General features: G+C 41.0%; 1 protein-coding gene across 4 annotated transcripts in view; it reads right to left on the bottom strand.

The window, feature by feature from the left end:
- The window catches only part of pde8b (phosphodiesterase 8B), a 36,225-nt gene extending 28,895 nt beyond the window's left edge, over nt 1-7,330 (bottom strand). Inside the window, exons 1-2 of one of the 4 annotated variants that reach the window (XM_031859936.1) lie at nt 7,290-7,330; nt 6,119-6,196 (exon numbers count right to left, since the gene is read on the bottom strand). In XM_031859936.1, the coding sequence (XP_031715796.1) occupies nt 6,119-6,172 (54 nt within the window). In that variant the 5' untranslated portion in view covers nt 6,173-6,196; nt 7,290-7,330. Of the gene's footprint in view, nt 1-2,169; nt 2,191-2,277; nt 3,325-6,118; nt 6,276-7,289 lie in introns of those variants that run through there. The other 3 variants (XM_031859935.1, XM_031859934.1, XM_031859938.1) reach the window with 3 other exon arrangements.
- Between the last annotated feature and the right edge of the window lie 4,338 nt (nt 7,331-11,668).

Genomic DNA, 11,668 nt, shown 5'->3' with positions numbered 1-11,668 from the left:
ACACACACACACACACACACACACACACACACACACACACACACACGGGACCAGAGGACACGAGTAAACGCCATAAATTGTTGAAATGTGAGAATTAAAGTGGAATCTCGAAGATTTTCATTTAAATAAATGTCTGTTAAGTCGTTATTTATCACCCACTGATAAAAGTATTGCGATATTTATATATCGCAATACTTTTTCTCCATTGCATCTACAAACAAAAAATATTGAAATATACACACACAATTCTGAGAAATAAGATTTTAGTACGGAAGCTTCTGACGCAGCCAAAGACTCCAGATGGATACACTTTGAGCACAATTCTTTTGTTTTAACTAAAATAGAAATTAAACATTAAACATTGTAACTTGTAGAGCCTCTAAAGGTTCAGTCCAGAGTTATATTCATAACGTAACATTAAAAAAAATCCACAAATGCCAAATGATACTACTTGTTTAAACCAAATGTCCAAACTTATCTTTACAAAATCTAAACATTTAAACTAAAGGAAAGGTTTTAATCACATGTCCTTCTGTGAATCCGGGCCTGAACGGGTTAATGTCTTCCGAGGGTCTGATGACATGATCATCTGCTTCACTACTTCTTAACAAATCACAGCTTTATCCTCTGGGGCTCGATCATAAATAAGAAGAAGTATCTGTTCACATGGTCCCCCATGAGAAGGATCCATCAACGAGGCAAGAGGCACACAAATAATGTGACAGGACGAGTACACAACAGCAGCTGATGGTCTTCAGACTCTGACTGAATGAAAACATGAACGTGTCACTCTCAGCTCTCACTATTAACTCTTGGTGCTTTATTAAGTCAAGAGCTAGTTCACTCATCAGCTTTTTCTTGACTTCGTCCCCCGAGGAAGACCCTTGAGATGAACGTTTTGGGGGGAAAAGCTAGTAAGTGCACCTTGAATTAAGAGTTCTCCCTCTGATGAAAGCGATAAATAAACGTATTTTTCCCTCTGTGGCATAATCATTTAGTTTAATAGCTTATTAAGCGCTGCGTCTCCCAAGTTTTGTCAACCTTCAGCGTTGAAGCGGAGCCGTCAGCGCCGCGAAGCGTCCGGAGGGAGGAACTGAATTTAACGGAAGAACACGAGAGGTCAAACCACAGATGATCCTTTGACTCTTTGCCCTTCTGAGGCTCACGAGCTGTACGCCGTTGCTCATCTGACTTGTGCTTCAGGGAACCTTTTCGCCCATGGGCGTGCACATAGAGATACTAAACTGTTAATAAACGTTTTGTTCCAGCACACATTCAGACTCTATACTGCCTCATGAGAGAGAGGACGGTGCAGACACGTGCACAAATATGGATTTCTGGGATAATTTCCCCAACACTGCACCAGCAACACTTTACTGTACTGCCTTGTGTTCATAAGTAGGATATAAACAGGTAATACATGGTTTATTACACACTATAATGTAGTTGTGAGCAGATATAGCAGCAGCCATAGAGGCTGGTGTATAAACAGATAATGAATGACTATAATGAGTTGTAATAATTGACACTTTACAACTGCATTAAAAGTGTCTTAAACCATTTATTAAATGTTAATAAAGTCAGATTATAATATGAGGAAAATAATAACTGATCTGTTTCTCTCAAGCTTAAATGTAACAACCACCTTGATCTCCTGTTAGAACACGCTCACCTCAATATCTCTTCTTTAAAAACAGCAGATTTATAATGTTTAGGTTGCCAGGTTGTGGCTGGACTATATGCACCTCCAGGACAGTGGAGGAGCCAGGCCTGTACTCAGTGTAAAGGTGGTTTACTTTATGTATCTTCAGCAACAGTTGCTGCTAAATGAGGATCTAAAGTTAACGTTTTGACGTCTTTAGAGAAAGAAATTGTAAATTCCAACTGAACATGCTTACATGAATTGTAAAGTCAAGATCCGACACGCGGAGCATTTTTAAGGATACAATCTTAATTCCACAAGCCCATCTGTCATTGATTACATGCTTCTTTGACAGAAACAGTTCATGCATGAGATCACATGTCATGTTGCATGCAATCTCATCACTGATGTCTGGCTGCAGGGAGAGTGAGAGGAGACTGAATGACTTAAAGTCATCACAGGATTGTAAATAAAGGCGTCGGCCTCCTCCTCCGGTGACACACAAACAAACCGACAGGCCTCCTCACGTGCGACTCCCCCACTCACGACTCCAGGTGATGATGATGCTGTGACATGAGCCAGCGCTACACGGGTTCGGTTCCCAACCTCCCCGGCTGCACTACATCCCCGTGTACCTTGACGCTGGTGTGGCTGGTCTGCGTCTCGGCCTCGATGCGGACGTGCCCCCCGCCGCTGTTCTCCTTGTGATCGCGGCGCGAGTGGCTGCTCTGGTAGGTGAGGGCGGAGGGGATGGTCTCGGCCGCGTCGGTCTTGATGAAGAGCCCGTGCAGCGTGGCCGCGGTGCCCTGCGAGATGGTGGTGGTCTGGTGGGGGGAGTTGGATTCGTCCGAGTCCCGGCAGTAGATCACGCCGCTCTGAGAGACGTGGATGCTGGGAGCGCAGCCCATGCCTCAGCGACGCGCCTCCGCAGTCAGAGATCCCCCGATAACCAACGCCGACACTCGGGTACCACCGCCCGCATCGGCTGCGGGCTCGAATCGCTCTCTCCTCCGCACACCTCCGTTTGAGCGCATCAAGGGGGAGGGGAGGGGGGCGCTATTGCAGGATCTCGGATGTCGATATCATATTGAGGACAAAAAGGTGGCTACAATCTAAAACCTTGCAGATGGCCTGTGCCGCGCGCTGTAGCGCGTCTATGAAATGAGCCGGACTAATGAAATAAAAATAAAAGAAATCCACCTAAACGGACTGAAGCACCTGGCTCCTCTTCATCACCTCTCGCTTCATATCCGGCTGTGTATCTCCACTCATCGGCCTGGAGAGTAAACTGGCTTCATGAAATCTCCTCTGTGTCTCTTACTTTAGTTATTCTGCCTGCAGATCATTGGCCACGGTCCATCCCTCTCTCCCCCCTCCCTCTCTCTACACCACTATAACATTAAATCGCTTTCTTTCTCTCCACCATGACCCTCTCGTCTCCCCGGAGGCCATGCATCTGACTCCAGGGCTCGTTTGAAGCCTCGCTACGCTGAATTATGATTCTATGAAAGAAGTAGTGGCTTGTTGAAAACCACTTCCTGTCTTCTCTTCCACTTTATTTCGATTTCTTGACAAAGACACACTGGGACAATTGTTTTGCCAAAATTGTGCAGCAGATCACAAAATGACTCAGGCTGACCTTTGACATCTGAACTATGACCACACAAATATAAGAAATTATAATATATATATATATGTAAAAAGAGAATTAGTCTTATATGGATTTCACCTTAAATGTTGTTTTATCAGAATTCACCTTTTCCCAAACCCGAAGTTGACGTCTTCAAATTGCTTGTTTTGTCCGATCAACAGTCCAAAAACCCAAATGTATTCAGCAAACTGTCATTTATGACAAAGACAAACTTGCTTCAAAAGGACAATCGATAATCAGGTTGGCGATTAATAAACAGTTTCAGTTCTATGACTTTTACTATAAATAGTGGAACTCCTGTTTTATTTTTTAATGACAATGTATTTAAAGTCACTGTGAGGAACTTTTAACTGTTCTGAACCAGTCTCAGTTTAGTCCTGATCCTCTATCAGACCTCCATCAGTACAGAGACCATCAGAGAGAAGGTGGTCTGTTTCTATAGAGTTATTCTTAATGCTCGTCATCGGAGCCACCGGGTCGGATTCTGGTGAAACCAGATGAACTCATGCAGGTTCACCAGAACCTCCTTCAGCTCAGACTCCAGCAGAGACCGGTCCACCGTGGACAGACCCAGATCCTCCAGCAGAGACCGGTCCACCGTGGACAGACCCAGATCCTCCAGCAGAGACCGGTCCAACGTGGACAGACCCAGATCCGGCTTTACCTGCAGCCTTGGACCTGCAGTCGGAGCTCCGGAGGGAGGAGGAGAGCTCAGCTCCCGGCAGCAGCAGCGTCTCCTCCTCCTCCTCCTCCTCCTCCAGGAGCAGAGCACCGACACCACGCTGCTGGAGACCCAGGACGTATTGCTGGACCCGCTGGAGGGAAGGGAGGCACGGAAGAACCAGAACCAGGACTGAGAGGGGCAGACTGCCAGACCCTGCTGCAGTAACATGAGAGGTTTTCTAAAGGGACTCTGGTGCTCAGAGACACAACAGAGAAATAAAGTTCCTAGTTGTAACTTTATGTTTCACAGTTATTTATTCTATATGGACATAGTTACAGATAGAAAACAAACAACAAATGTAATACACGGACAGTGACACTGCCCAGCAAACACAATACAATAAATAAAGAAAGGATTCATTAAAATTGAAGAAAAAAAAGCAAACAAGCTGTTGAAAGCTGATTCCAGGTTCTCAAAATATGAGAATTTTCTGATCTTCTTTTCCATATTATATTTAATAATTTGGGGTTTTGACATTTGGTAAAAAAAAAAAAAAAAAAATCAAGCAATTTGAAAACGACGCTTTGGTCTCTTGGAAATTGTGTTGGAAATCTTTTCACTATTTTTGACATTTTATAGACAAAACAATTGAGTTGTCAGATCAATAGATAGTGAAAACAATAACAGATCTGTTCCTCTCATTCTCAATGTGGACAAACATAGAAGTAACAATGTTAGGTTGCCAGGTTGTGGCTTGTGTATGTGCACCTCCAGGACAGCGGAGGAGCCGGACTGAAACCAGTATTTAGTTTAAGGGGCACAGGAATCAGGATATGGTTCAGTTATTGGTGCTGCGTGGAGCTGAAGGTCCTTATGTTGCTTCAATCATGCACTCGGGCAACATTGTGATGCTTATACTTTTATACGTCTACTTGATTGTGAATGCAGGACTATAACAGGGTATTTTATTCTGCAGTATATACTTTTACTGAAGTAAAACACCTGAATACTTTCCACCACTGTGGGCTTCTCACTTTCTAATAAGCCGTCACATCAGTGGTTGTAAATATTAAAAGTTGTCCCAAAACTTTGTGACACAGCAGCTAAGTACAAGTACACACTTAAATACAATGCCGGGATACCTGTGCTTCTATACTTGAGTATTTCTCTTTTCTGCTACTCCACTACATTTCAAAAGGGAAATATTATTACTGCATCACATTTATGTAACAGCTATAATAACTAGTTACCGTACAAATAAATACTCCACATAACGAATGGTTTGCTTATAAAATGAGTCACTGTTACAGATTAATAGCAACAGCTAATAATAATTAAAAAGCTCCACCTCTACATGCAGCACTAAAAGGATAATCCAATAATACGGTAATACTGCAACGTTAACAGGGACCCTTCTAGAATAAATACTTCTATCTTTGATACTTCAAGTACATTTAGCCAATGGTACTTCTGATCTAACTTTTACTTTAAGTATAAACTATTGTCTGTGTGGTAATTAGTATTTGAGAGAACTGTGTACAATATACTTCCTTTAGTGTACTCAGCAGCATGAAATGATCTCCTGTTGAGACGGCAGACAGCCCCCTGGTGGCGGCCCTCACACATGAGCACCACCTCATCAAAACCAGCGTGTTGCACTGGTTTCCTATCCTCAGACAAGTCCACCACCGCAGCTGTACGCAGACTTTAAGCTCCAACATCCAGTGATGCAAATCAGCAAATACAAATTACAGCAAGCAACTATACACACAATAAACAGCCATAATCAGACAACAAACTATGTTATCAACCTTAATAATGAGAGTTTTGCACATTATACCTCCCACCATTAACATATAAACAACTCCACATGTGTGTCTTCTAGACTTGTATAGAGTTTTTGCATTTCTTTAAATATTTGTCAGAGTAAAGCAAATACATTTTCAGCAATTTGGGCTCTAACTTCTGTTTTTCATGCACTTTCTCTCATCTACAATGTTTAGTTTGGCTCATAAATGAGCAACAAGTTACAGGCGAGAAGTGCTTCAGTGGTTTGTTTGTTTGCTTCGGACATAAATTATGAAAGATATAGATAAAGTTGTTTTTCCCCCACAGGAAGAACGAAGCAGAGTTGTCAGTGTTTACTGCATAGAGCTCCTACCTTCCGTGGTCCATTGGGGAATAAAGCGCTTTCCTCTGATGACAGTCCACTCATGTCTTAAAGCCACGAAGTTGTGTCCTTCAGTGAGAAAACAAAACAAATGTAAATAACGAGGAGCATAAAGGCGTTTGCTCGGAACATAAACTGTGTCTGAGACACACGCGCTGTCCCTCAGGTACCGAGCGGCGGACACTTGAGTTCGCAGTCGGCCCCTGAACTTCTCAACCTCCTCGGTTTCAGGCTGCAGCGCGCGGGCTCGGTGTCCTCGCGGCCCTAGTGTCCTCACAGTCCGGCAGCAGCACGAGGACAGCGGCGGGGGAAGTGGAGACTATTCAGGGTTATATTGTTCAAACTTTTTAATGTTCAAATACAAATAAAAGTACTACAAGTACTACCAAGTACTTTATCAGCAAACTGCACTTATATAACCTACATAGCTATTATTTATTTATTAATAATATTGACATTTTAATCAGGGGGCGGAAGATTATTACAAAAGACTACTGTTACTTTAAGGTATTATTTTATAAGTAAACGCATGAAAAATACTTAAATACAAGGAGAAGTCCAACGTCCAAGTACTTTATCCGCACTTTTTAACCTACTTTATACTCTGTATTAGGCTATGTCTGAGCTATTATTATTTATTATTATTATTTATATATTAACATCTGCATCAGGGTTGGAGAGAATACTACAATAACCTACTCTTACTTTAAAATGTTTTTGCTCAAATATAAGTAAAATTAGGGCACTTTGGTACGAAAAGCACTTAGATACAAGTTAAAATGTACATTGTAGCCTATATGATGATGATGTTTATGATTTATGAAGTAAAGAGCACATTTAGGCTACAAATAAACAAAGTGCATCAACATGTCAACATAAAGGCTACACATCACAGCAGAGTGCTTATGTACAAACCCACTAAATATTAAGTTACTGCACTTTGCATACTATTGACTATCAATTAAACGCATGCAACCACAAAACTTCTACAGCTCGATGATGCATATAGAATAAAAAAAGCTACAACACAGAGATGCATAAACAAAACAAAGTCCACAGCTGCTGCAGCAACACACACATGTAACAGAAAATACAGAGACAGCTGCACGGTTTCTGCACACGGCCCTGAGGCAGCAATGAGTGACGCTGTTCATGTCCTCACCTGTCTCATTTATTCCCAATGCGAAGGTCCATTCAAACCAGTACAACCAGTCCACACACTCTAGAAAGGCCTCGCTGGAGGTAAACATGCACCGGAATATGCACCATGTTAGCAGTTAGCATTGCAGCCACACCCAGCATGCACCTGTTGTTCACGTGGGTCAACATTGTGGGGGGGGTGTTTGACTTAGTTCACGTAGCATCCCTCCGCCGGGTGGAGCAGTATCACTGCCTAAAAAATACATACTGTTTTTTAACCCTATAATGACTGAATTCTTCATCATTGTGCATTATTATAAATATATATACATATGTAGACTACAAGTACAATTATTAAAATAAGAACTTTGTTACAGTAATGAGATTTATTTTGTTACTTCCACCCTGCTTTTAATGTTGTAGCAGGTCAAGATGGAGATAATATTACCGACTTTATATACTGATGAGTATTTTAATTTCATCATACTTTATAGGATCATGATGCAAAACCTTAGTGGTGGAAGGTTACTACATAAGTAGCCAACATTAACTCCAGTAAAACTACTACTCAAGCAACAATGTGAGTAAATGATACTTTACTTGAGTATTTCCAATTTGAATTGAACACAGGGCTTTCACTTGTCATGGAGTATTTTTGGACTGTGATATTTTTTACTTTTACTGAAGAGAAGGATCTGAGTACTTCTTCCACCACTGATATAATGTATATAAATATACATTATATCAGTTTTACGTATGAAATACAATGCATGGCTATAGGTAACATCTACAGCAGTACTTCTGAGTACGTTCAGTCAATGTTATTAATGCATTAATAAAGGCTTTAAGATGATAATCAGAGCCTTGGATGCTTCTCAGACTGTTAACCTACAGCGTCTCTGTTTTTACTCTTGTTCGTTAGTTCATTGTTGACCTGAACTCACCGGTACAATGACGTGTAATTGTTACGTTTCTACCTCATATATTACATTTAAATACTGTGAAAACTGCTTTGCTTTCACATGCAATGAACAATTCTTTAGTTTAATGTGATATATCATAAAAGGCAATTAAATTACATGTGTAAGGCCCCTCAACAAAACTATGTGCACCCCTTATTATTTATGTATTCATAATTAAAGACAAGGCATTATGATTTTGTTAGGGTCAGATAATCTCTGTGTTTGTATCTAATTTGTCAGATTTTTTAAATCAGAAGGTTTCAGTATTTGGGTCGGTAATAGATCAATAAAATATGTAAATGCATAAGTACTACAATTGAAGAAACAAAAGGATGCAATTATCTTGCAGACTCCTCAGCTGACCAGCAGAGGGCATGAGAAGTACAGTAGATCAGATTTGATCAGCTCCATTCACGTTTCTTTTTATATTATTAGCTTGTCTGTTATTCTTCTTCTGTACTGTGATCTGAAACGGTGAAGAAGAGGAGGATACCTTAGTGTGGGAGCCAATAAAGAACACATCAAAGGGACAAACATGAAGATTGTCTTGACGAAAAAGTGAAGAGAAACATGAGATCAAAAATAAAAATATACATATGAAAAAAATATCCACATTGGTCTTTAACATACAACTATGTTAATTTCAACAGGAGACAGCTGATGAAAATTAAACAAACAGATAAAAAGAAAGAAAGAAAGATTTCCTGAGTTATAGCCAATATAATTCTCTAAAAACGGATAAATTGAATGCTGAGTATTATTTTTGTGTGTGTTCGGATCAGATGTATAAATGTGTAAAATAGGCCTTTCTTGGAAGACACATAAAAGCTGAAGATGAACGAGCGCTCATCCTGTTTACCAGGAAGCCGGATTTCAGTCTCTTCTGCTCAACTTGCAAGAATGTGTAGCTTACCCAGTTATGACATAAGCAGGCCTTTGTTTCCCCAAATCTGAATTACGCATGGCTCAACTGAATCCTTCTTACACAAACACACACACGCACACACACGCACACACACACACGCACACACACACATGCACACTCACACACACACACACACACATGCACACGGTGCAGACTGCTTGTGTTACACTTTGATGCACAGAGGAGGCTTTCACACTTGAGGTGTTTGTCCGTATATATTCATGTGCGCACACTCACACACACACACGCACACACACACACACACATAGATGAGGTCTGAGGTCGCCAGGCTGTCACAGACCTTTCTCCTGCATGAGCATTAAGATCAGTCATCAGTTTTCATGTGCAGCTGAAGTGAAGGAGAAGTCAGAGACGTGTGCATTTTTTAATCTTGTCTGTGTGTTTAGATGGTGACCCGCCAACAGACTGCATTAGCTTTAAGCTAACTTCTGGTACAATACATCCAGTGGTGACATTTTATATTGAAAACATTTGACTGTTTGAGCTCCGAGCATCATTGATGTAACTTTTGGTACATACTGCAGCCAAACGTACAAAGTAAATACTGTTGCATGTATTCAATTGGGACAAACTCCTCCATCATAACATGGCACCTTGAACTTGGACCCTCCTGCTCATATACCCGCTGCACAAAGGAACACTAAAGCATGCTGGCTTGCATACTGTAGAATGCAACTAGATGCATTTGGACATTTAGCATACTATTTGATGTATTAGGTGTTGGGACACAGTCAATCGTTTTCTGGCAGACTAAACAGGATGGTTGTTTGGGTGTTGGAGCACACAGCTTGTTTAGTCACAGTTCATTAAGCTTTCATTGTCTTTTAATGACTCTAATCACATCGACTTTACAATGAATACTATCACACTGTATGTGTATTAAAACCAGAAGAGTCAGAGTGAGTGAACACATCCATATACGTTTCTCTCAAACTGAATTTATCCTGCTGACATGTATATCTTGTAACCGTGTTATTTAAAAATGAAATATCGATATCATGCTAATAATTCACATATGATAATACCGTGTAGTTGTAGCATTTGAGGTTTTTTTAAACAAGGTGTTCTTATTACCAGCCTACGCTTGATTTCTTCTTCTTTTATTGTAATCATGTGACATATGACTTATGAAATGAAACCTTAACTTTGTGTTTTTGTTTCCCCCACGTCCTGAACAAAGATCCAATAACCTTTTCTAATCCACCAGAACAGCTGGACGTCCGGACCAAGATAGTTCTCGCCGGCCTCTGCACACGTCAGCACCGACGATACGATCACACCTGGGACGTGTCTGGTCTCGATCCCTCCTCTCACGCCTTCGATATTAGTCTGAGCGCCAAGATGTATCGGACAGGAGACGATCAATAAGGCGAGAGGGAGTGTAGGCTATCGCGTGATAAGAAATGCAATTTTCTTACAATACTGAAAGTATGGAAACGGCTGAAATTCTTTTTTTACGAGAGATGTACGTTTTCATTAACGTGTAATTTCTGCTGAACGTGGAGGCTGTTTATCAGCGTCAGGGCAGATACAAGGCCCACGGTGTTTGGCTTATGTTCAGAGGCCATATTGGCATGTGTGTGGTGCTGCTATCTGTTGTCTGCGTTTATCTGTTCCAATTTTTAATAAACTTTTTGACAGTAAAGCATTGACCTCTAAAGAAGTTACTAATGAATACATTTAGGGTTTATGATGCATTTGTGAAATGTCAGCAGCACCAAGCTCCAGGCTTTCTGACTGACCTTTTATTATAAGAGGGTTACATGTAGGCCTACCATTGAGAGGTGGAGGTGGGTCAAGCTGTGACATCTCCAGTTACGGATAACTTTTCAGATAACTGAAATAAATAGAAAAAAAAATAAATAGAAAAAAAAGGAAAGCTGCCTCATTGAGGATGCAGCACTTAAGTGGCACTCATGCTATATGGAGACATTTTTGTCCAAAGAGCTGCAACTCATGCAGATGTGAATACTTCCTCCCCCAATGGTGAAAGTATATTTTGAGAGAACTCATTTGCTAAAGTGGACATTATGTCAGAGTCCGCTCCGCTAAACGATAATGTACAGAACTACCAGAAAGGACACAATGGGCAGCATCTGATTGGATGGAGCCTGATGACGCTTCATCACCAGTACTTCATGGCTTCTGCTTTTCAACCAGACCTCTCAGGGCTAAATGAAAAGCTACCGAATCCCTCAAGTGGCCGGCATCTCTGCAAATCCGCCCACAAGCCAAATAAAACTCCCTACGCATGTCGCAGGAAATAGTTTTAATTAGCGCTCAAACGGAATAGTCTGTCTCAAATTAGTCAACGTAATGTGAGTCTGTGAGTAAAGATATAAACGTTGCTTGTATTTGAATATAATGGAGAAATCAGGCCACAAATTAGGTATTTTATTTTGACCTTGTGAGAAAATCATGAGTTTCTAAAAACAAAACCACCAAGAGTTAGGTTCAGGCAACAAAACCACAAACAGTTAGGTTCAGGCAACA

Source organism: Anarrhichthys ocellatus, unplaced genomic scaffold (assembly GCF_004355925.1).
Source record: "Anarrhichthys ocellatus isolate YVR2014 unplaced genomic scaffold, GSC_Weel_1.0 scaffold23, whole genome shotgun sequence".
Taxonomy (NCBI): Eukaryota; Metazoa; Chordata; class Actinopteri; order Perciformes; family Anarhichadidae; genus Anarrhichthys; species Anarrhichthys ocellatus.
The sequence above is the reverse complement of the archived record's forward strand: the minus strand, read 5'-3'. Positions and strand labels throughout refer to the sequence as shown.